This window comes from Porites lutea, chromosome 6, assembly GCF_958299795.1.
Source record: "Porites lutea chromosome 6, jaPorLute2.1, whole genome shotgun sequence".
Lineage (NCBI taxonomy): Eukaryota > Metazoa > Cnidaria > Anthozoa > Scleractinia > Poritidae > Porites > Porites lutea.
Genome location: NC_133206.1, coordinates 27,106,223 through 27,132,583, shown reverse-complemented (window position 1 = coordinate 27,132,583; position 26,361 = coordinate 27,106,223). Strand labels below are relative to the sequence as shown.

The 26,361-nt window shown below is 37.1% G+C and overlaps 1 protein-coding gene across 3 annotated transcripts; it reads right to left on the bottom strand.

The window, feature by feature from the left end:
• Positions 1-1,882: 1,882 nt before the first annotated feature.
• On the bottom strand, positions 1,883-25,832 carry LOC140941214 (uncharacterized). 3 transcript variants are annotated; one of them, XM_073390191.1, is made up of 23 exons: positions 25,172-25,832; positions 21,482-21,574; positions 21,303-21,357; positions 20,679-20,725; positions 17,827-18,114; positions 16,695-16,752; positions 16,477-16,553; positions 15,888-15,968; positions 14,983-15,054; positions 13,826-13,918; positions 13,072-13,179; positions 12,264-12,323; positions 10,771-10,893; positions 9,780-9,854; positions 9,524-9,634; positions 8,896-8,989; positions 8,280-8,355; positions 7,611-7,670; positions 6,761-6,862; positions 6,266-6,364; positions 6,031-6,081; positions 3,950-4,028; positions 1,883-3,175 (listed from the first exon to the last, which is right to left on the bottom strand). In XM_073390191.1, exons 1-23 carry the CDS (start codon positions 25,670-25,672, stop codon positions 3,014-3,016), a joined length of 2,565 nt encoding a protein of 854 aa, XP_073246292.1. In that variant the 5' UTR covers positions 25,673-25,832; the 3' UTR covers positions 1,883-3,013. The 3 variants fall into 3 exon arrangements, with proteins under 3 accessions (XP_073246292.1, XP_073246293.1, XP_073246294.1); XM_073390192.1 differs by lacking the exon at positions 14,983-15,054; XM_073390193.1 differs by lacking the exons at positions 12,264-12,323; positions 13,072-13,179; positions 13,826-13,918; positions 14,983-15,054; positions 15,888-15,968.
• Positions 25,833-26,361: the final 529 nt, after the last annotated feature.

Here is a 26,361-nt window from a genome sequence, read left to right as displayed (position 1 = left end):
TAAATTACTTTGTTCTGGCGCCAATCATTCTGGCGCCAAGCTATCCAGGATAATCAATGGCATAAATTACTATCAAAATTTATACATGTAGATAATTACATTTTGATAAAGATATGTAAAGGTAGTTCAAAACGTTTCGAGGGCGTTCCCCTCTTCTTTCAGTGGTTGAACCGGGTTTAAAAGCACTGAACTGTAAAGTGCGAGTGCAACTGAAATACATCTAACTTCTGAGATAGTCTTAACGCGATTAGTTTTCCTATCTCTTATCCTCAAGATAGCTTTAATTCTAGTGGCACTGAACCCTCCTGATGTTTGACATGGATAAATAACGTGTCTTTTGCACGGAAACAACCCTTAAACCATTAACCTACCGACCGTTGTAAAATGCTTTGTTCTGGCGCTAATTATTCTGGCGCCAAGCTATCCAGGATGAATTTAATGGCATAAATTACTACCACAATGTATACACAATTACATTTTGAGGGTAGACACACTGATTATGCGAGCCCACAAATACTGAAGATAACCATTTAACGTAGAGCATTGCAACGGATGTAAACAAAACTTTAATAAATTAAACAAGTTTAGACATTAAAGTGCGCAGATGGAATTCCGAAGCGTTGAGAATTAATTGAAACTAATAATAATAATAATTTATTAAAATAATGGCGTGAACTTGAACGACATGTAAGATTGGGGGTGCTTCATGACCAGCCAGAAGTTACCGGTTTCGGACTGTTTATCTTAAATATTCTTCCTACAGATAATAAACAGCGGCGTATATAGCCAGCTTTTCCACTAGTTCTGGGCCTGGCTGACTTTCCTTTCCACATATCCTGATTTTTGCACGCATGACTAGTATGCATCGACCTCACCAACGCTTTAAGCTCTTAAGCTTTTTAGCCTACCCTAACAACGCATAATTTATTACAAGCGGTAGAGTGCTCAAACCAAACATTTGTTGTCCGGGCCTACAGGTCTATGGGCTGGCTACGCCCCTGAGTTAAAGTTCTCAGACTGAAAACCTAAAACCTTGCAAGCCTTTTGTAGGACTTAAAAACAAAAAAAGGGATAGGGTGAAAACAAATGGTTGGAGAGGGATTACTTTACAACTTTATTTCCTTTGTTTTTACGACTCTTATTGACAATGTCAGCGGGGATTTAGGAACCGGAGCAGTGGCGGATCGAGACCTTCAGATAAGGGAGGGGGAGGGGCGGTAATCCAGACCCTGAGATAAGGGGGGGGGGGGGGCCCGGCCTCAAAAAAAAATGTTTCGGCCCTTCGGGCCTCATTTTGGTCTAAAAATAAGGGGGACCCGGCCCCCCCCGGGCCCCTCCCCTGGTTCCGCCACTGCGGAGTTATAAATGGCTCCCAGAGTTGTCCCTCGCTCCCGGGGATCGTGAAGGAGAGAACTCTGGGAACGAAGTTGTGTTTTTAGTTAAGGTCATCATCAACTCGTTGTTTGGCTGAGAATTAATTAAGCTAACTTTTCCGCCTTGGTTAAACATGAAAAAAAAAAAACTTACTAGTTTGATGTTGTTGCGCGCATTCATGTATGACTTTGTTTGCTTTTAAAAACAGAAAGACATGAAATTCACATTCACTGTGGCTTTGCTGGTTCTCTGCGTAATGGTTGTGACGGCTTACCGTCTTCGTAAAAAGGAATTGTTTGATGTAGATGACTTCAAAAGTGTGAAAAAGTACCCCGGCACTTTTGATGACAAGAAGATGATGAAGGAGGAGGAGGAGGAGGAGGACTGTGCTTGGCTTATGCAGTCGTGCAATGAGAACAGCGACTGCTGTTCAAATAATTGCGTAGAGGAAAGCTGCGTAGCTGCAGACTGAAAATTGCGATGAATAAAGGCATTTAACTTCTGTTGACTCATTTTTCTCTCTTTATTTTCATCATCATAACTTTTTAAAAACTTTACAGTACAGAGTTATTTCTGACAAGTGGTCAATCAATGGGCATGTGCCAAATCGACCTGATAAATATATTCACATAATATTACAATGTTACATCTCCAACGCCCATTTTCAACAAGTGATCACCCGACGTTTGTATTGTAGACCCTACCGTCCTTCGGGGTTTCGTCCACTGTACATTAAAGTGTATTTTTGAAACAATGCGAAAGCATGCAAAGTCAATCACTGGTAGAAAAAAATCCGTAAAAGTCCTTTGTTTTGTGCAATTACAAACGGTTTTTTTCCTCCATTGGAACTTAGAGGACTCATGAAAGCGACCGAAAGAAACTCGTCAGCAGGGAAAAAGTTTCATTCACATCACCTTTTCCTTAAAAACGTATACATTGTAACACGTTGAACCTTTAAGTGTAACATTACGACATGAAGTGATGTATTTTAGACATCTTATAACGGTACTTAACTTTGAACAACTATAAAGTTCAGATCTCTGATCCGATAAGGACTGTTAGAACAAGGTGAAAATTAAAACTGTCTATACCGCGCTTTTCGCCTTTGTTATGAAATTTCAAGCTTCAAGGGATGTAAAAAGCCTGTCACTTTGGGCAATCATGACTGGTCCTCTGAGTAAGGCTTTTAAAACAATATTTAAAAGTTCTCGCCCCTCCTTCTGAGCCGAACATTTTGTTCAACATTCAGTTAAATCTTGGAATGAGACTACCATCTTTCGAGCGACTCAGACTTACGGTTAAGAATAATTGTAATCTGTAAGAAATCTATAAATTTAAGATTTTGTGAACTGATTTTAAAAATGGAAATAAGCCAGCGCCGAATAAGTCAAGAAGTAAAATTCAGAAACAGAATTTTCACCAGGTATTTACATTTTCAATTCTCGATTCAACGACTTTAATATATTAAGCAAATATTAACTATACTATTTTATCATAAATAAGTATCATAAATTACCCTTCACTTCAAATATTCAACACTTCTACAACAATCAAAGAATCCGCGAATAAGAGATTTCTGGTACAACAGCAATAAGAACAGGAGCAATAAGTCACTGCATCATTTGCTGTGAGACCATTGTCACTGAACAACAACACTCGCAGGTTCAGCTTCCTCCTCGAGATTTCTAGGAGATGAGGGGACTGCAGCAGATCTTGGGCGACGATTTGTTGGGCTTCCATTGCGAGGAGGCTGGGGGCTAGTTGCTCTCTTCGCTGACATAACTCTTGGAGATTTGGGGTACTGCCGAGAAGAACATAAAAGAACTTACGATACAAGCCTGGCATAGTGAGCTTTATTATAAGGTCTTCCTCGATACACCTTTCAGTGGGGAAGAACACACTCGAGGAAGGTATGGGCTGTTATGACACTATCCTCAGATCACTGATTCTTGAAGCCTTAATGGAGAGTGAGAGAGGTTTTGAAAGCAAATATATGCTGGGGTTGTCCTCAACTCTCTGAGCCGGAAAAAGTATACTGAGCTTAATAGCCATAAGATCTCCTTCACTGAGCGAGACTTGAGAAACTAAAAGTCTTTGACCTTGGGAGCTCATGCTGATGAGTCAGCACCTATCACAAGACCCGTGCTTCTCTGGAAATCTATGGCGCGACTTAACAAGTACCTTTCACTTGTCACCGACTTCAATTACGCGGCTTTAAAACAGCCTAAAGGGGAATTCTACCACTGGAAGTGAGTGAAACAGTCCGTAGGTCATTACACCGTACATAAACCTTTAGAACACAACACACACACACACACACAAGTACACGTTGTTGTTACATTAACATGTGATCCCCATTAAAATAAAACATCAGTAGGACTCCAGTAGTTGTATGGTTTTCACGGTTCAAGCAACACCATTTTTCTTTGATCACGTGACCCAAAGAAGATCAAACGAAGGGTACAAAGAAGTAAAAACAAGCAGAGAAAAATCTAACACTTGTTATGCTCGAAATGAAATAAAGAATGATGAGAAGTGCGTAACACTTCTCTATGCAATGAAAGGAGGTTCATACCGTGGGTACGTCAGGCATTCTTTCATCAAAGCGCCCTTTGTAAATTTGTCCATCCTGTCCGATAAGCTCTGTTTCGTCCCTTCAAACAAATCAGTCAAACAAGGTTTATCAAATAGGTATTTATCCTACAGTTAGATGGGAAATCATTTTTGTTTTCGTTTGATCACGACCTCAGTTTATCCACTTTTTCCGGATTGTTTAAACCATCTTCCATACAAGGCTCGGCAATTTCACGTAGCATACTTCCGCTCATGCATTGCGGGCGAGGCAGGCGCCGTTTAAAGTAACGATCCGGGTAAGACGGGAAGCAGTAGGCTATTTCCGAGTTCCCCCAGGCCTCTATGTATCAAATCAAACTCATTTTCACAAGAAAGGTCGTGCACTTGGCCTCATTTTGAAAGTGAGGGTTTTTACACTCGGAAGTGGCCTGTTTCTTTTGTTGTGGCGCAAAACGCTTTCCTCAGGTAGAAATATTTTCATTTTCAAACACAGAATACAGAAATATGAACAAAAAGGCAGTTTACGAAATTAAATGTATATAAAATCCATAATTTTTTCAAGAGTGTTTTTTGGTATAGAGTTGCAAACAATAGCCAAGAAAAGTTTATAATTTTACTTGATTCTCACATAGGTTTCTGTGTTACTAGACTCAGACGAGACAATAGTAAAGTTAGCACTTTTTGCACTCCAACGTGTTCATGTGGTTCTTTCCTTCTCATCTGGACCATTACTTAATAGTTTAAAAGAGCGCTCAAGTGGAATACGCGAAGGGGAGATGTCCACTCTCCACAGTTTTCCCTCGTGCGCGCACGTACATGTATGCAAGTTTCTCCCTTCGCTCTAAAAATACCGGCGCCTGGCACGGAAGCTCACCCATGCACCATAAACAGCTTCAACTTTTCCATTCAAAATGCCAGAGCATAATTTGCTTTGACTGGGAGACAGGTTGCCCTAGGTCAGATGGCATTTTAGCAAAGATGGCCCCTTTTTGTACTCTTCTTTGAACTAGAAAAGTTGAACATATGATGAAAAATAAAGGGCTGTGTGGCCAGGAAATGTAAGTAATGGGTTAACTAGTTTTATCAACTGATTCGAGAAGGTTAATTGCTCAACCTCATGAGATTTAAAACCAAACATTTCGAGCGATAACCTAGAGTCATCGAACTAATGTTTCAAAGCCAGCAACGATTCACTTTAGACTGAGAAAAAACTCAAATTTATTTTGTAAAATACTAGAAACAATTACCGCGACGAAAAAGTCCTGCCATTAGGTTTCATTTCCATGGTCAATTCATAGAATTAAGTCCAAAGACTAAAAAGTTCGAACTACATACTTAGCCTGGGCCCAAGCCCCTTTACAGGGAAAAAAGGCGAACAAGGTGGGAGGGGGAGTATTGTAGAATGTGAGAGAGGTAAACAGGAAAAGAGATCATCAAGACCGGGGCGAAGAGACAACACCTCGAATCTGCCATATTGACCCATTCGACCAATCACAGCATGGTACTACATACTAAAGAAATAGTATGATGTGAGTACCGATAAAAAGGTTTTATTATATAAACTACAGTGTTTTATAGGGATTTTGGCCACTGAAAAATGTCATAACAGAACACATGTGTTCTGATGTCATATCAAAACACATATGTCCTGATATTTATTCACAAGGTTAATATTCCAAATTTTGGAATATTTACCTCTTGAAATAATTGATTTAATTTTATATAATAAATAGAATAATACATGGGAACTTGAAGATATGAAACTTATCTTCTCGTATTCACTCTCGAATCTCACTTGTTCGCTGCGCTTACTCGTGAGATATCGAGTTGAACACTCGAAGATTAATTTCATATCCCGCGCGCCCATGTATAAAACCCGATTTATTTGAATGGTCAAAGGATTTAGTCCACAAAATCAAAAACTAAAACCGAATTACATTTCCCCATAATTTACTCTGAGGGTGAAAGGCTTAAAGCTTATGAGAACAAAACATAAACAAATTCTTGGCTTCTCAGTAACAAAGAAAATAAGGGTGGAAAAAGACTAGCGAAACGAGGACAACAATCGTTAAGTTTACTTACCTTGGAGGGATGGGAATTGGTGATTCATCCTCTCTGTAGTAATAATATTGACTATACAAAGGGAAAAATAAACACAATGGATTATTTTTGTTGCCGACTGACTGATTTGGGAGCGAGTTTTAAGTTAGTTAGGGATTAGGGCTCCTATTGATAACAGAGTCTCCCCTGAATATGACGGGATTTCCCCAAATAAAAAAAGGTGTTTTTCTTGACCCTGTGTTGAGGGGCTACTCACTTGAATCTCGCCGTCCTTCTGTGGGGAAACGTCACTGTGTGGCTTCCTCCGCATGCGCGGGCTGTTGTCGTGGCAACTTCTTGATCATATGTGTATCCACTGTTAACAAATCAGAAACAAGTCAAACAACTCATCTGTAAATGATTAAAGAGAGTTGGACCTCTATAAAATGGCCATAAATGATACAACAGTTCAGGGATGTTCTGCGGTTACAAACTGCAGCGAACCGAAGTGAAGGTCGTGAAATGATCGATTATGCCGATTATTACTTTCACTGGTTACTACGGTTTGTAGTATCATAGTATTTGCGATCATTTTTTCGCAGTAGTTTTTGCCCGCATCGCTATGTCTGTTATCGTCGTTTTTTTTTTTTTCAAGAAAAAAGTTTTTTCTTGCAATCTGTGTATTGGAAAAAATGTAAACTAGACCCTTAAGATTTAGTCTTTTACATCACTGAACAAGAAAATAAACGTAAATCTCGACAAGTCTCCTTACCCTCGATGTATTTGACGGATTTGATCGAGTTCATAAGTGGTGTACGGACGACCTGACCGGGACGGTGGCAGACCAGGAGTCTGGGGCAGAGCAGGGTTGGGACTACAAACACAAGGCATTAGTCAGTTTCTGGATTATGAAACACAGCTAAGAAAGAATTGAAGAAAATAATGTAAGGTTTAATTGCAGCGATTATCGTTGGAGAAGCCTCTCGACAGTAGAACGTGATGAATCACTTGAGTATGCTCTCTAAGGCCTATAGTTTTTCTTTAGTTTGAACGCCCAAAGCTCGATCTCTTGAGATAAAGCAAGACTCCTTAGTAAAATTTGAATTTTCAGACCGTAACATACTGGCATATAAGGTAACTCCATACAAAAAAAAAACTGCTGAAGAGGTAGCATGAGAAAACACCCGATATTTCGCCACGCCACCACTGGTTTCCCCGTTAAACGACGTTTGAGGGATGAGCTCAGAAATTCCAGACCAAGATATTTCAGTCAGAATGAAATTTCTGCGCTCGTTCTTGACGCATCATTTCACGGTGAAACCAGTGATAATCTGACGAAATATCGGATATTTTCTCAGGCTACTGAAGTCATTCGAATGGTCTCACGATGGGATTTCGTCCGCAAAAGAAAAATGTTCGGACTGAAACAGTCACCCCATTTAGGAGTAGCTAAAATACAGAAAATGGCTAGTTGACTAGTCTACTCAAACAAATAGCGTTAAAAAAATTCCGACTAGTCATGGTAGTCTATGTCTAGTTGACTAGTCTGTTCGATGGGACGAGTGACCAGGTACAAGACGTCAGTCAAGCGTCATTCTATGATGTTCGTTTTAAATACTTACTGGCCAGGGATCATATCGACAGGTCTATCACAGGAAATACAGTGAAATCGAAGCAATGCCCTGAAAAACAATGGAAAACAATAGTTCACTATACACGCTGACAAGTGAACAGAACCAAGCAACAAAGGAAAGAAACGACTTAAAACTACTCGAGCGAACTGTGAACTGAACAGTCTCAAAATGGTTTTCCAGAAATCCGGTGATTGCTTTTATCTTCCACTGCCGCCGGTTGGGATTGGGTAAAAAATCTCGCCCCATTTTCTAAACCAATCATGAGTTCATAAGTGGTTTTCAAAGCATCAATACTGACTCGCTCAAACAAGTTAACCACGATAGGCGTTCATGCCTACATGTACATGTATTTATTCCAAAATCTGATTGGTTAATTTTATTGTCTGCCAATTCTGATAAGTACAAATTGTGGATTGATCAATAATTTTTCCCGCGGTTGGCACCCGCGTCTACACGTGTTTGTTTCAACATCTGATTAGTTCATTTACTGGTTTGCAGCAACTGCAGCGGGCCAAAGGTACAACGAGTGGATTAGATCTGTATAGTTTGAAGATACTCAATTAAAACCTCCTCTGTTTTAATATCCCATGTCAATCATGTTTCACCATTCTGAGATAGATGATGACTTCATAATGGAAAGAATTGTAGTTCACTTACTTGCGGAAACCAGCAGCAGGATCATCATTCAAAGGCAAATCAACATGTTTACATTTCATGCTCTTTATCTTCTTTTCTAAAATGAAAATTCAGGGGGTAAATTATTAACACGACACTCTGGCCACCACGTACATTGTCTGGTTTATCTACTTACTGAAAAAAGAAACAGTAATTTCGCGATTCACTCTTCTCCAAATGGTGTCAAATAAAACGAGACTTGAATTGTAATTTCTGCAGTGATCTCAAGAAATATGTAATATTTAACAATTATTCCTCGAGCCCGGATGGGCTCTGAGTCAATCGGCCTCATGGGCTATTGACTCAGAAGCCATGGGGGCTACAGAAATAATTGTTTTAGTAAAATCCAACTAGTTGGTCAAAAATATCGAGAATAAAAAAATTTTAGCTAGTTAAAGCTAGACTTTAATCCTTCTTTGCCGCCAAAAAGCCCGCGCTTTTCGCTACTAGTGGGCTATAACATACAGCGTAGTAGTACCTCAACCAATCAGAACGCAGCATTGATAATAGACCACTAGTTGGATTTTACTAATAAGCGTTATCCAAATTGATATCAAGTGATATCAGTTTCATTTGGTGTCGTGCAGTATTCAGTTACCGAAATATTCCTTGAGTGGATCCAGTTCTAATCTGTCAAGCTTCTGATCAATATCAGCGGCCAGTCGATCCAAAGCATCTTTCAGCGCTGATTCCTGGCGAATGCAAACAATTCATCTAAATTAATCCAGTTCGTTTGGTAGCAAAAACCAGGAGAAGCAAAATTTCACTGAGAGTCGCTATGGAGCATTTCTCTTACAAGAATAATGACTCTTAATTTACTTCAACAAAAAGAAAGTGCTTACAACATAAAAGAGTCCAGGAGATTGGCACACCAATAAAGCCGCTTTTTTATTGTTTTCAGTACACCAACATGGCCGAAATGACGTAACGTGAAAAATAAAGGGGAACAGACACACTTCGTAGTCATGAGACGTCATCAAAATTGAAGATGGCAGACGCGCACAAGTAATAAAAGTCAAAAACAGCACATAATCGCATACTACTTTGATTGACACTAAAACACTGTCTGATCTCTTTTTTCAAAACTTATTATGAAACGACACAATACCCAAAAAAGGAACTTTTTTTTCAGGACTTTTGTTAGCTAAGATGTCTAGCGCCCTTAAAAGCAACGCTTTGATTAGCAAGGAAGTAAAGTTAACTTAGCAACGTGGTCCGGCACATACCTGTCCTTCAAGCCTCTGTAACAGTTCCTGTAGCGACTGGTCCAATCCTCCTATACTCTGATCAAACTTGGTTCGACTTACTAAATTGTCTATCGCACGCTTGTCCGCTTTCTATGAAAACACAAAAAAGCAAATGACGTTATAGTGTACAGTTTAAAGCGATTATAAGTTGCCTAAAAAATCGGATACATACCCCCTTTACTTTACATCAAAATCGCACAATGACATGGAAATGGAACAAAACGTTTTCACATACCACATCCATTTCCATGGCAACCTGCTCCTTATCAGCTTTAACCTCCTGTAGCTTGTCAGCGTACGTGTACAAGGCCTGTTAAGGGAAACGAATTATTAAGTGAACACAGAACCTTCATACTAACAAGTCAAAAAGACCGCTAAAGGTCCGGGGTTGTATCACGGCTGCTTAGTTCATTTTTAACTAAAGCAAAGGAACTACTGGCCTGACTAACAAATATGTCACGTGAGCATGACAAGTTATGCTAACAAGTTTTCAAAAACCACAATTGCAATCCTTTGTTCTATTCTAAACTTAAGTCATTTTTCTTGGTATAAGCACACTTTAGTTCTCTTCACGCTTGTGTGTAGGTTTTCGCTTCTTTCGCTTTTTTTCTCGTATCAGTGATATTCTTGCATTATTTTTCCACCTTTTCTTTTTCGTTTTTGCAGTTACACATTCAGTCTTATTTATCTTTATCCTATTTAATGATTATTTTCTATGTTCTAAAGAATTTGTGCGTACTTAGAGCTAAATTGTCTTGCCGATGTCAGAATTATATTTATTAATTAGATAATTTATTAAAGGTGGTCCTATTCATAAGCCTTATTGGCTTCCTTGATTCCTTGGGCTGCCTTGCATCATCTTTTTTTTAATTTTATGTATATATTTAAGTTGAATGGCAAAATGACAATAAATAAACACAAAATAAATAAATCCATTTTAATCTTCTTCAAGTTTGTCTATCTGTGCCTACTTTTGTATTCGCGGTGTTATTTATACCCGTGGGCGGGTATTCTTATGTTTCACTCAACTCAATTGGTGGCAATTCCCCACCGTTTGAATTTCGGTAACGTTAGTGACACAGCTCCTGCTTTATTTTTCCGACGACAAAAACTTGCACATCTGGCCGTGTTCAAGAGAAAATTGGTTTGATACAAGTGTGAGTGTATTTAGACATTTTTTTTAGAAACAATGAAATGTTCCAAAAACAAGTAAACGATAAACTCACATCAATATGTTTCTGTTTCCTGTTGTGTTCTTCTATCAGTTCCTTGGTTGTATTGCTTAATCTTTCCTGTTCTCCTTGAAGTTCCGTTAGCATGCTTCTTAGGGCATTCAGTGCTTCAACGTCCTAAAAGACAACAAATCATTAAAATCGTACCTAATTGGCAAAGTTATATTTGACGCTCGGCTTGTGGATACCTTTGTCGTCATTTGCTAGAGGAAACGTTCGATTAATAGGTTGTGTAATGCAACTCTGTCTACTTCATGTATTTATTAAACGATTTCAGTCAATGTCAGCATCATTCATTTAGTCATAATTGTGAGGATGTCTTGCGTCGAGTAGTTATAAAAGGAAAACCTAGCGCTTTCTAGAACCTTGGCTATACCCAATCCAAGATTAAGACATATTATCCAATTTGTTTCGTTTCCCTTTATTTTTCCCTCGTTTGTTCGTTTGTTGTTGTTGTCTAAGTAGGTGTTTTTTAGTTCATTTACTTATTTTTATGGTTTGAATAGATCCTTCTTCAAATGCAAATGATTATAATTATTATTTTATATTTCAAATATTAACTATTTCACAACCAAAAGTGGCCTTCGCATAGGCACCTTTCTTTTGAAATGGATATAATATACAAGTGAAAAGATTCTTCGCATCACGAGCTTTAACTTTAAGTACAACGATGCGTTCCTTTGGAAAGATCCCGACCAGGATCAGTGATCCGAGATCACTTGGACCATGGAGCATCGAAGGTACCGATGAATCATTTCCCAGGGTGGATTTGTCAATTACTTTGACGTGTAGACTTGAAAACCATGCGAACGACTTTGAGAAAGTCTATTTGATGTGCTGTGCTCCGAGTGATCTCGGATCACTAGTCCTGACTCGGATCATCCTAATGGAACGCACCTTTAGTTCCAGCTCGATAGGCAAATCTTGGGGTGCGTTCCAGATCAGGATAAGTGATCCGAGATCATTTGGATCATGGTAGATCAAATGAACCGATGAATCCTTGTTCAGAGTAGATTCATCAGTTCATTTGATCTACCATGACCCTAGTGATCTCTGATCACTGATCCTGATTATCCCAAAGGAGCGCACCCTTGGAGAAAGCTGCATACGAAAATACGGAAAGCATCCTCGGAGACCCAGGGGCAGATAGTGGGGACGAGGGAAAGTGTAAACGGGCGGGAAAAAATGTCGCGAAGAAATCCGCCAGTTTACACTTTCCCTCTCCCCCACTATTTGCCCATGGGTTTCCAAGAATGTACAAAATGAAGATATTTTGACAAACGCCAACCGACCTCAAACTTTCATAAACTTGCTGGACTTGGCAATTAAATCAGCCTTGTTCTCTTTGTATGTTATGTTTTAGTTCAATACATGTATCAGTTTTATACTTGTGATTTTATTGATAAGATTTAACGATTAGGTTTACTTTGAATAAGGGTAAAGGTATCCTTTATGACATAAACTGCTTACATGGGACATGGTTTTACCTTTATTTTTCCTGTATTTGAAGGCGGTGATTTCGGAATAGTTTCTGCCATCTTCTTGTACTTTAACAGTGAATGTTACATAGTATATATTGTTAGTTTTACTAATTTTATAGTTTTAATTTTTAATACACGAGGCAGTTCACCCTGTTTTTAAAAGGAGGTGATGGAAATAATATTTTACTTTAACAGAAATGTTAGAATAGGTATAAATTAACTTTTAGAATTAATTCAAATCAACAAGAAATGTGTATAGTTTGATCTGTTGTCCGTATAAACTCCCGCTTCTTTTCTTCTCAGCGACTTCTCTGGCTACCTGATCTAACAGCTAATACTGCTATGAATAAATACTTTTAATAATGCCAATAACTTCATGTCTCAGCTGATTTAAAATAAACAGTTTTTCATGTTCATATTAATGTCTTTACTTTCTTCAAAAGTCTAAGATCGTTAACAAACACTTAACTATTTACATATTAGCCTGCGAGCAAGCTTTCCGGAGCGCTCTAGCGGCAGCGCGGCAAAAGAAAGGAGAGCTTCCAACTACATCTCTGGAATTTGGATATCTGCATCGAAAAATGACAGTAGTAATTACGTCATTACCCTTTCAATGTTTGTTTACAATCGCGCGCGTTTCCGCTTCGCGCTGATTGGCGGAAATCCGACAGCTTAGTCGACGGGAAGCCACAGGGGAATTGGAGGTGGAATACAAATCCCAGAGAAGAGACGCAGTTGCAAGCTCTCCTTCCTTTTCCCGCCACTCCGCCAGAACGCCCCGGAGAGCTTGCTCCCAGGTTATTTACATACTAACCTTATCTAGCTGGTTATTAAGAAGACGAAGACCATCCCTTAAGGTTCTGATCTCACGTTCTATGTCTTCTTTTATTCGATCCTCGACCCGCTGAAGTCTCGACGGTAACTTAAAAATTAAGTTTTATTAAATGAAAAGTTTTATTAGGTTAAATTTTTATTTTACTAGTGTCTTTACTCCTTTCAATTCTTCAAATCGTTCTCAAATAAAGATATTGCTGGAGTTTTATCTATTTATTTATTTTTGCTTCTTCTAGTTTTCATTCACTTTTCCCTCGAAATCACCTTACTATACATATTCATTGCAACCGACAGTTTTTCTTGATTTTTGGTACAAAAAATTGCCTACCTAAAATGCCTTATTTCAATACAATACAACTAAATTTAATCACTCATTTACAAAGTAGTTTTTTTACGTATACATCTGTCGTTTAACCAGCTACATTATCTAGCGAACGAGATGATTTAAGATCTGTCTTCTTATAAGCAAAATAAACTAATCGTTCCTCTCATTTGGCGTTGGATCGGAAGAGATGAAAAAAACTAAACAAACTTAAAGATTTCACAATTTGAAATTATACCCCTTGAAAATTTTTATATTTTTTCTGGCAAAAGGGTCATAAAACAAAAAATAAATATTATATGATACGTTAGAATGAATTGATTATTTAATATACAAAACAATATGTTATCTTTTCCAGTTTACATTTAAGCTAATTCAATCATGATAGGCTGTAAATACATTACATAATTACCTGCTCGTTGAATTCTTTCATTTGCTTGGTTGTTTTTTCCAAATATTTAAGCTTATTAAGTTGATCCAACAAGTCATCAGGAATCATTTGAAGCTTAAAAGTTTAGTAAAACATGACATATTTAGTGCGAATCAGCAGGAATGGTAGCTTAGAACCAGTGTTTTAGGTGTGTCAAAGTTACTATCACTTGCAAGACATTATTTCAGTCTGACTACTGAGCCAGTGATGGATGCACGGTGTATTGAGAGCGCCAAATGGTGACATGAATTCAGGACAGATATTAAAACCAGAAAAATATCAACTCAGCATATACTCAAAGGAGTTAAAATATAATTTGATTAGAGATGGTCGATCATCTATTTTATGTAGAAATCTTAAGACGGACAGAGTCAAGAGGACCAAAAGTGAGCTTAGTTTAGAGCTTTAACGTGGCTGTTAAGTATTAAAAGTTTAACATTAAATAAGCTTGTTTGAAAAAGCAGTTTTAAGGCAGTCATCGTTATACGATTAATGGTTAATCACGACTGAGGCTTTTAAATTAAAAAAAAAACGAAAGCAAAGGAAACTCAGCAGTTACAGCCGGCTTTAGCAGGTTATAGCATATTAAAGAATGCTAGATTAAGTTTAACTTTGCGATTAGCAGTTAGTGATTAGCACATTTCCTGCACAAGGTGAAACTGGGTTCCAAAGCTTTTTAAGGTGTTCTGTGCTACTTAAAATTACACGTTGGAAGCATTCTGTCTTGCGCATCGCTTTACCGGGGAGTTCAAAATCAGGAAGGGTTAGATGTACACACCCGAAAAGTCTGTTTTTACAAATACTTTTGACACGTAGAATGAAAATGATGTAGACTGCGGAAACACAATTCTTCATAACTCAGTGTGTAGAGCAATGTAACGCTTAAACAGATGCCATGGGTTCGAGTCCCTTATTTTGTTTTTGGGCTTAATCTTCAGTTGTTTCAATTGCGATTACAACTGCGATGGTCATATCTGGTTCTACAAAATCAATCCTCTCAGCTATCTTATTGAAGTGTCATGCGTCTCAAACGATCTTTCCGCTTCCCATTTACTTTAAAATGTTTATCACTAGGATTTGCTAAGCTTATGTATTATCAGCTTTAAATTTTAACAGCGTTAAAAGCATCATCTCTGTACCTTTTGATTGTGATAGCTCAGCATGTCCGAGACTTTCTTTAGGCTTTGAAGCTGTTGTCCCATTTTTTCAATCTCAAAAATTTCAAAGTTTTTAACCATCAGCATGTTTACATTCAAAGTTAATTGCACGTTAACAAAAAATGTGTTTTCAAAAACTTAGGAAATATGAGATAGTGGCTACAGTTTCTGTTAAATTGAAAAATCAGACAACGGCGTAGAGTTAAACGTGTTTATACTGTGTGTAGATTAATTACCTTGGATTCTGGTTTAGAATTTAAAAAAACTAAGTAGGTAAATCGTTATTATTGAAATAAATTTTAATAATAACAACAATAATAATAATAATAATAATAATAATAATAATAATAACAGGTATTAAAGATGAATTAACATGACCGAATGATAAAAGCTGACCTTCGTAAGTCTAAAGTCTAAAGCTGTGGTTTACAAATTAAATTTTGAGTTTTGCATGTTTACAACTATAGGCCTCATTTTATGGACACCATATTAAGCGGACACACTTTTTCTTCAATTTTGCTATACATCAAAACCATAATTAGTTTACATCTACATCTATAGTGGACACTGGTAATGGTCTTGTACATATCCACTTACAGCTGTTTTGGATAACATGCGACCTGTGAAACCCAAAATCCAAAGAAATTTTTGACAACGTAGGTCATGTTATCCGAAACAGCTGTAATTCAGGTTTCACTATATAGTTTATAATTATTGTTTAGAAATTTCAAGCAAAATTGAAGCTCAGATATATATGAACCACACTGTTTGAATTATTGTTGTCAATAACATTATCATTATCATCATCATCATCATCATCATCATCATCATATCACATTATTAATATTATTATTATTATTAAGATTATTATTGCCAGTATCTATTACCTGTTGTTTGTTATTGCTGAGTAATGATACCCCTTCCCTCAGCGATGCTAACTGTGCTTCAAGGTCAGCAGGAATGGTTTTCTTAAAGTTACACAAGTCTTGTAAATAATATTGTTGTTGTAGACATTATTCAATAAGGACACCGACTATTAATTCTTTAACATTAGTAGACTAAGTTAACTGAATTTTTTGTCTTTTGCATCCAAACACTTTAAATCTCGCCTCTTGAATGTTCCCTAAATATAAATATTTGTTATTTCTGTTTATCTGGTTTATTTTTTATTTCTAATCACTGTTTTCAGTTTAGTGTTATGAGATAGAATAACCAGTTATGTACATGAAATATTTACAGCTTACTGAAGAAAATATAAAATAATTCATTATATTAAACTTGAAACCATGTTCATTTTTCATTAAGGAAAAAGGTTTAACCAAACCCGACTTTCAGTCTGAATCTTTTTCAAACAGTAAATTGACTTCATCAATTCATGTGATAAAATGAAATTATTGTGTTTGTTCAGCTGCATATGCAGACAGAATTGATGTACGCTGTACATGTAGCAAAGGGTTTCATTGTTGTTTTCATTACCTCGTCTTTCCACTTATTTATTGCATCAAGCCCTTCCTTTAACCACTTAAGCCGCTCAAGAATGTCATCTGGTACATCTAGTAAAATAGAAAAACAAAAATGATTTTATATTAAAGATACATGCACAAAACAGTTACCCTGTAGATGCTTCTATTTTTAGTTTGATGACTATTAAAAATGGACATAGTGAAAAATAAAGGCAGTTTCCATCAAAACACCTGGTCTTTTCCTCAGTTCCTCCAAATCTTCAAGGTTAGCTTTTTTGGGCATTTGTTCCTGTCAATAAAAAATAATTATAAATAAAATATCAGTGAGGAATTACAATGAATGGAAAAAAATGGTGCAGGTCTTTCAATTTGTAGAAAATCTCTTGTAGGTTGGAAATCTTCTTAAGTTAATGAGTACATGTAAACCCAACAACCTATTTACAAAATGGAAAATAATAATACATTATTTTGTAATTTGCTGTAATTAAGGCTTACAGTGCAACCACACAAACCATGGTCACCCAGACATACATTGGAAATTAGCAAATCACAAGTCAAGATCTAAACAATGAAAATATGCATAATTTTGTACTCAGAGCCAGTTCAAAATATGTTGCAAACCAGTTTTCTAATAAGGAATCATGATGTTTGTGTAAATTAAGCTAGAAAATGTTTTGACAACATCTGAGCTCAGGCCAGAGTCAAAGTCAGCGGTAATTAAAGAAATCTGTCTCAAAATTTTGTCTGGGTGACCTCAGTTCATGTGGTCACACTGTAAAAAGATTGTCAGGAAAATACATTTGTATGTACGTGAATAAATTATCCTGCAATGACTTCTACTGCAATAAGCTACTCTAGGAAGTTAAGGGTAGTTTTCCACTAGCTGAGTGTAACGAATTAAGTGGAAAATGTTTTTCTCACACACCACTGGGAGCCTGGGTATAGCTCATGTGACTGAAGGGCGGGCAGTTGCTTTTGTTGCGTCTGCCATTACTAACCTTTCCACCCACCCACCCTAAGATTTCAGTTTTGTATGCTGTTAAATGTACGGTGCAACTTTGTAGTTTTGTTAGCGTCCTACCTTTCTAAGGTTATGTTGTGTATGCATTTTTTGAGTTTAAAATAAAGGTCAAGCTGCAACGGTCGGCTTGGCATGGCTACCAGTGGTGTGTGAGAAAAAGAGTACAAATGTGGGAAAAATTGAAGAACAACTCCCCAAAAAATAATTCTGCCATCTGTCAGAAGACTGTCAACCAACAGTCAAAAGATAAACAAAAGTTGGCTGACAGACAACCGATACTACTACAAGGTACAGTAGTAGGCTGCATTACTCATATTAAATTAGATGTAGGTATTTACAAACCTCTAATGCATCCACTTGTTCAATTAACACTTCATGTCTATCCATAAGTTCACCAATTTGTCTCAATGCCTCAAGTGCTTCAGCGGAGGGGTGAGGAGGACTTGGTGTCCTGGGTGGGGGTGGGGTAGGAGTTCTTGCTTTAGGGGTAGATGCCCTTGACTTTGCCGAAGGGGCACGACTTCTTCTAGCATTTAAAGCTTCCTCAAGTTGTGGCCATTTGACATATATGTCCAAATTATTGAGGTCATCTTTTGTGGGAAGGTCATCTACTTGTTTCTTGAGATTTTGCTAGAATAAAACAAAGGGCACACGATGAACTATTTCAAGCAAATTTAGAGTTTTGCTGTTTATGTCCACTACCACTAAAACTAACAAGTTGCATTTGCACTCAGCACTCCCCTGACTTGGTGAAGAAGCATGTGTTATGTGTCATTTTATTGTTTAAGTAATAGTCCGTGTAAGGGGTAGGCAGGCGAACGGCAAAAGTGATTAAAAGGTGCTAACTTTTAATCATTAATTTCAATTAAATCAAGCGTTCTGATTGGCCGAAATCCAAAAATCGCCAAAAAAACAGTCAGAAACGTGACAAAAACACCTTTTTTTAGCTTTATTTTCCCCATTCCCCTGTCTTATACCTCACGGCCGAGTTTCAGCATTGTTCTATGCACCAATCAAAAGTTAGAGCGGAAAACGTGCAACACACGCGCGACCTTGTTGTGACCCCATCTTAGTGTGACACTTGAGATGTTAGGAAATTTGTCTTTTACCCGAAGAAATCTCGTCAATTTCTACGTAAAAAATCTGCATTTTTTCTTTATTGAATATTTATCTCAAATTTACTGTATTTTATCATCGGAGTGACCGTCAAAATGCTCTTAAACATGGTTTGCTGCCTCGACATGCCGGGTCGCCATGTGGAAATTAGGACCCGGCGTAGTTGTTTTCGTTGTCAGGCCAGATCAAGAGGAGATCGGAATAATTGTGGCACTAGAAATTTGCGTACAGCTGGGCATAAAAGGAGAAAGCGAAAGATTTGTTGTTTTTACAAGGATGAATTTATTTCTCGAAGAGATGTAGAACACTTGAGCTTGAGGTAAGCTGAATTCAATAGATTTTCGCACCTCCGCGCGCATTATGTGTTATTTATGTGTTTGCCGTTTTCGAAACCTCCATATTCCTTGTATCTTTACCCATCTCTCATTCGATTTTTTTTCTCTCTAGACTGCTTCATCAAGCGAAATGGAAGTTCGCCGTGGACCTTAAGTTAAAATGAGCGAATTGAAATTTGTGACACGTTTGCATTTTGTACCTTTGAGTTCTGAGACGGAGAATACCGACACGGAAGCCGCTTAGGTATCATAAATAGCTGTCACTGGTGTTTGAGTTTCTCTTGGTACGCAAGATCTAGCATGCATGACTGTAGCTTGCCTTTATTTTTTCCAAGGACGAGAGAGATTGTAAGAAGGATTTTCATAGAGTAATATCAAAAACCTTGAAAATAGATAAACTGTAGGAGAGCTTTTTCTGAAACCCAATGATCCGAACATGCAGGAATTTTTTCTATCTGGGCAACATCATCTTTTTTTCCAAAAGCAGAACATTTAGATAACATTTAGATTTGATTTTGTGTACTTGTTGTTGTTCTGTATGGTGGCCGAATATGAACGCGCGACATTGGCGCGTTCGCCAGATTCGCCACGTGAGAGTGAATTGCTGCTGTTTACGATCATCGTTTTGACATTTCTTTTGTGAGAGCCGACGTAAATGTTGTTCCCAACGTCGCTGATTGATGTAACACTGTGCTCTTCTTCATGTAATTTCATATCTGCAGTTTAACTTCCTCGGGTTTGGCGCATAGAAATCTTTTAAATTTTAGATATGTTATATTTTTCAACATAACAAAGCAATAGACGAAATAAAAAGTTGTTCGAATGAGTCTTAAGCTATCTTAATTCAACTTTAAAATTCAAATTTCGCGCTTTTCGCTGTATTGACCAATCAGAGCATTCAGATTTAATTTGATTAGAGAAATTAGCGCCTGAAAAATAACTGACGCTATTGCCGCGGGCTATTGTTTTTCTGCCTGCTTCTTAGCTGGACCATTACTTAATAACAAAGTACTTTGTTCATAATTAAGTCTACAACATGGGTGTTTATAGCTCAGTTGGTAGAGTTCTGTAGCACTAATGCAGAGGCCCTTCAGACATTTCTTGGGTTAATCTGCCATTGCTCAAAAATTGCTATTACAACAGTCACATATTGCATTTCTGCAGTTCACGTCATCTTCATTTCATCTTGTGACCCTTCACTATTAATACTGAGCAGGAAAAAAAAATGTAGTCAACACTCTCTCTGATTGACACTTCAGGGGCTGGCGGCAAGCAGGCGCCTGCATTATAGCGAGCCATAGCAAATAACCAATTAAAAGCAGGTACCAACTCTCAGGGTATCTAGTTCAGGGAGGTGTCTTTCTCACAGAGGTGTCAAAAGATGGTACCCACTTACCCACCTACCCGCCCCCCCCCTATGTGAGAAGTAAGTGTTAATGCTGTATTAGGGGAGGGGTAGGTGAGTAGACAGTTTCCCAGAATCTTTGCACTCATCCACATTGATGGCGGTGGACAAAATACTGGCCCCCAGTTCATGGACTACCCATAGTGACTACCTTTTGAATTCACTACAATGCTAGGTACATGAAGTAACTACTGGTAAAATTACTCAAAAGGTAGTCCATACATGTAGTCCATAGGGGTAGTCCATGGACTGGGGGTCAGTATTTTGTCCACCACCTGCATTTACTGCACTATTGCAAATTAATAGCTAATTTTCTCTGACTGCGCTGTCATTCTCACCAATTCCTTAAGCAAATCTTCAAGTTTCTTTTTCTCTTGAGAGTTGTCTACAAATTTATCAAAACAAACAACTCAGTTATTTCATCAGCTAACACATCAGCTATGACAGCTAAGACCATTCCTTTTCTTAGGAATGAATTCGACAGGTAACACCATTCCTTTTCTTAGGAATGAATTCAAGTTTATAATAAAAACAATATATATAATTATGATAGGTATATAATAGCATCATTTGTAGTGATATTTCGCATAAATACCACGAGTGATATTTCGAAAAATTTTGTTATACGTAATTTCACGAGCCGTTCTAAAGGTGAGTGAAATTTGAGACAATTTTGAAATATCACTTGAAATGTCAGTTTCTCTCTTTGCTTTATTCTGTATCTAAGTTCAGTTTGTGTTCAAGCTTCTTATGCCAAATATCACATACGAATCATGCTATTATTTGTTTATACTACTAGCCCGCAATAGTTTTGTAATTTTCACATGTAGGTATTTCAAATTAAGCTGAAACACCACTGCCCTAAGCCAATCAAAATACAGAAATTTCTCACGTAGCAGTATAATAATAGAAATATCATAAAAATTACACAACAGTTACAGCTGTACGTCTGTACGTCTTACCAACACTTTCCAGTGCAGTAATTCTCTCACTGAGGTTTGAAGTTAGTTTTTCCAACTACATACACAAAGAAAAACAAAAGAGAGAAAACCTTAAGTTTCATGATACACAATATTAATGTGCATGAAAGTGAAGTGGGCGAACTACTACAGTTAATAATAAAATAATTTATTGACCTAACCTCAGACACTTTGTTCTTTAATCCATTTATTTCCTCCGCAGTTTCTTTAACATCACTGACTTCTTTCATCATGGTGTCTAAAAGACTTGTGAGCTAAAGCAAAATTATAATATCAAAAAAATAACAATATTAATTAATATTGCACAATCTGAAGTTTTTAAGTCTGGTAATGGAAGCATTTGGAACATTAAAAATCAGGGCTAAATATACCACTATGATTATTTTTGGGGATTTGAAGATCTTTGAATTCTTTCTTCTTTTCACTTGTTTCCCATGAAGTAGCCAGGGGGCTGGGAAAGGGGGATTATGCTCATATTAGGTAGAGGAATCCAGGGTCAACAGCCCTTAGTCTATCGATCCAACACTATTTTATTCACGATTTCAATGTTGCAAGTTAACGTGGTGTCAAATCCTGACAGACTTTTTCCACCATGGCCTGTACAAAAAAGGGGATACAAATGTACTACAGTTGAAAGGATGCAATGAAGCCAAAATGAGGCCAAATTTTTTGAGAGTGATTTATAATTATCACCTACAAAAGAAATAGGGTATTACATGTGTACATGTACATGCACATGTATATATAATGCAAAAAAACATAGCAAGCTCTATTGGAATATCTCCATATATGTCAAAACATAACTGAACTACATTTTGTACATTGTAAGTATACTTACTTATAACTGATCGTAAGTCATACTTAACTTCACAATCGGTTTTAACAGTCAATGATCTAATTTCATACATTGTAACTGTAATTAAGGGTAATACATGACTTGTACACAATAAGACATGGGGGTGATTTTCTTCACTATGTAAATGCCTACAAAAATTTTATGAAAAAGGTTTTTTTATTGTCCTTAACTAATGTAACTAGTACCTTTTAGTTTTAACCTTTTACCACAAATTTATTGCATTTAAGGTTAACATTTAATACAGACAAAAAAATAATAAATAGCATTAAAAACAAGGGAAACATTTGGCCATCAAAAACGGAAAATATTTTGAGTTTTTGAAAACACCACAGTCTGAAGCAACTACTAAGTTCCCTAACTGCTATGACAACAATGACCCTTGACAGGGAACATCCACAATAAAAGGGTCCAAGAAACTTGTTGTCTTGATCTTAGAGGTGTAAATTGCAAAGAGCTTACTAAAATAGGATTCAATATAATCTTTAACCTTTACAATGTATATTTCACTATAGGGTTGTGCATAAACAATAAGCTCTATATAAAAAGAAGCATAATTATAGAATGATATAAAATTCAATGTCACTATCTTTACCCTAATACATATTAAAATATCCAAACCTGTTATGTGGTTGTTAGGGGTTTAATTATTCTAATTGTCTGACAAGCATCTCCTTTGATATTTACATTTAGTTAAAGCAACCTCTGTCAACTGCTTCTTATACGCACCCTGGTTAAAGGCCTCACTATACAGAGCTTCTGATAGGTTGCGTAAAAAAAAGTCAAATTTTGCAGGATTTTCAGAGACAGAAAAAAAAAAAATTGAAAAAATTGGCCCGTTTTGCAGGAATTTCACAGAACTTTTCAGGGCTAACTTCACTGAAAAACAACTGGTAAAAAACAGCCAATTTCATGGGAATTTTCTGGGCAAATTTCGCTAGATACTGATCGATTTTTCACTGATTTGACGAGTGTGTTCATTGTTTTTTAACAGAGATACTCTCATTTGCTATTTTAACAACAAAGCACTCGAGAAATGTGCCAATGAAAAAGCTTTTATGACTAGTGCCTATTTATTCTTAACATAATTTACGCCTGGGAGTTTTGGGACATTGTTCACTCATTGTGGTGATGAAGTTTTAAGATAAATTAATTTGCAAGTTTTCTGACAATTTATAAAGAGCCCCAACAGTCAAGATAAGTTTCAAATATGTTGTATTGACATGTATTTGACAAGATTTCTACCAAATTTCCCAGTATTTTGCGTTTTTTGGTGAATATCACGGATTTACCTAAATTTTGCAGCTCTGCAACTTTGCAAAACATCAGAAACCCTGCCCATAAGCCCATCTACCTGCAAACAATAATAAGCCCCTCTCTGAATTACATATACTTAAAAACCAGTAATATTGCAAAACTTATTCTCATCAGTACTGATATAGTTTGTTTTGAAGCGCTTTTCTGGTTATAAGCTCACTTGGATATGAGCCCCTCCATTCATAAGCCCCTTTTAAAACCCCTAATAATACAATACAATACAATCCATGCGTGCGCTACTAGACAAAGCAACCTCTTACATCCGCCTGCTGTGAGAACTGAAATTGCAAAAAGATCCTTCTATTATTATGGTTGCACTCTTTTTAACGAATTATCTTCAATAATGATATTTCATGTTTTACATCTTTTAATCTTTTAATTGAAAATGGTTTTCTATTTATATTATTACCTGTATTAGTGTAATGTTTATATGTTTAGTGTGTTTTTGTGCATTGTTGCTCAGGGCTCCCATTGATAACAGACAGCTTTTTGGGTCTGAAGGGGCTACCCTGAGCAGTATAAATTAATAAAGGTTCTTCTTCTTCACCTGTAAGCCCAGGGATTACATTTTTTACCGACTGCACACATTACACGTCCTCTCAACAAAAAGTAGAGATGGCTCATAAATACTAATGAGTCTTAATGTGCACTGATGCATTTCAAAGCAGACACATACAAAAATCAACTCAGACGCATGGATGCGTCTGGCCTGAAGCAATGGATTCGTATTTCCCAATGTGTATTACGTGCATATTTTGGTATAACTCTGACAAAATGTATATGCACGTGTATGCCAGCAGCAACAACTGAGGAACTGGAATCAGTTTTTAGGATTTTCAGGATAGCCTAATATTTTAATATCCTAAACGAAGTACAAATGAAGGAAAATGAGAAAAAGACTTCTGCCTCAATCAAAGCATGCAATAAACTTCAAATTGCTGGGTGGTGGGGTTTTCATTGCCATGTCCCAGCGCTACCCTGGTTACAGGCACTTGTTTACATTTAAAACATAATTCCAAGTTATTAAAAATTTACTGGTTTGATGATTATGTCAAAAAAAAAAAACTTGAATATGCTGTTATGGCGAAATTCATGTGGTGTCAACCAAATTAATGTAAGAGCTGTCAACCAATTTTCTTTTACACCTGGAATTTTTTCACACATGAATAAGCCACAAATAAAAACTATAACAAAAAGAGTCAGTTCAAAAGAAGTTTAATTGCCGCAAAAAAAGATAAGACCGATAAAGCACTTGTTAATTTCCTCTGCATAAATGGCCATTCTCTCAAACCCTTAAAGTAGCCGCCACCGCACGCTAATGTTTAATTCCAGTCACTGTCTAAAGTAACTTCACACTTTTTGAAGTTGACCAACGCGTCAAAAAAGATCATTTGTCTCCATAATTTGTTATGTAAACATTTGCTTCGGATCGGCTCCGAATCCAGACGAGATATTTGTTTAAGCATACAGGTCCGTGCTTAAATTATACCAAAACTTACATGAACATCATTAACACAAAAAACAGTTAGCCATTTCCGGGGAACGCCATAAAAGATTTCATGGTATTACCATACCAAACACAATTAAAGGTACTTTGGAATTTGGAATGCTTACAATAACCTCAATAAGTAACAGTCATAAAAAGTTATACATCTAAGTGGAATCACATGCATGTGCCTACCTTTTCAATGCCAATTTCAGTAGCTCCAAGCCTTCTGTTTATATTTATAAACTGCCACATATCTGCAACTGGGGTTCTAGCATCCTTTTTCTGTTTGGCGCGTTGTAAAATTTCTCCGTTACTAGGCAGGTCTTCCAAAATTTCTAGTTTCTTCTCAATATTTAATACCTTCGATTCCAAATTGCCGTGAAACGGGGTCAAAAATGTAGCGGCGGAGAAAGATCTTTTATCTGCTTTGACTGTTTCAGATGACACCTTCGATTTCAAGTCATCTGGACTATCACTACCGGAATCTTGAGAGCTCTCTTGTTGGTTCCTAAGTAGCGCAAATGCAGCTCTGAAGTCTCCATCATCGCTGATATCTTTGCCTTTCTTTTCGATTCCTAGATGGTTGAGAATTTCCCGGAGCAATCCGTGAAGAATATTGAAATTTACAGCCCCTAGCTCTGGCGTGCCAAGAGCGAGGTGTAGTAGTTGGTCGAGTTCTACTCTTATCGTCATGACATCAATGCTTCTTTCAAGTTCTCTGCTTCAAAGAGTGGCTATTGAGATCGTGTGGTCGAATAGTTTACGACCGCCATACTATTAAATTCAGGTTGCTAGAGGCAACACTCTTCATGAGACATAACAAAGGAAATCCATATTAATGAAATCTAAGATGGCGAACATAACTGATGACTGAGCCTGCGATTTTATAGTTCAGCAGCCAAACAAATAAGCCCAAAATGCCAAAGGAACACCAAATACAGCAAATTAAGTTGACTTTAATTCTTTGCTACATGGTAAGCTAAGATAAGGCGATATTTATATTTACATGCTTTTAGTTCTCCCATATAAACCCCATAAAACACAATTTTACGTAATATTATTAGATGAAAAAACTTACTTTGTAATATAATCCACAAACAAAAAGCGCATAACACTGAAACCCTCCGGAATAGACGATTGATTTGTCGACCATCAAAACGAGACAAACAAACAGAAGTGCTCACCACTGCCACAATGAAATAACACGGGTAGACTTTGCGCAAATACGTACGTACGTGAACCTGCGTGAACGAACAGAGACAGGCCCCGTTTATATGGGGAAAAGTTGTCCCAAATAGAGGGGTCACCTACGCGAGCTACCCTGGCCAAGCCAACTTTTCTTACGTTTCCTTGCAAATTATTATTAACTATTAACACTCCTT

What these genes read in the sequence shown, in the direction of transcription:
- LOC140941214 (XM_073390191.1), bottom strand. Translation starts at nt 25,672, where the DNA reads ATGACGATAAGAGTAGAACTCGACCAACTACTACACCTCGCTCTTGGC. An exon ending in CTGAAATTGGCATTGAAAAG is followed by an intron (nt 21,575 to 25,171) that starts GTAGGCACATGC and finishes ATTTTGCTTTAG; the next exon opens with CTCACAAGTCTTTTAGACAC. An exon ending in TACTGCACTGGAAAGTGTTG is followed by an intron (nt 20,726 to 21,302) that starts GTAAGACGTACA and finishes ATAAATTTGTAG; the next exon opens with ACAACTCTCAAGAGAAAAAG.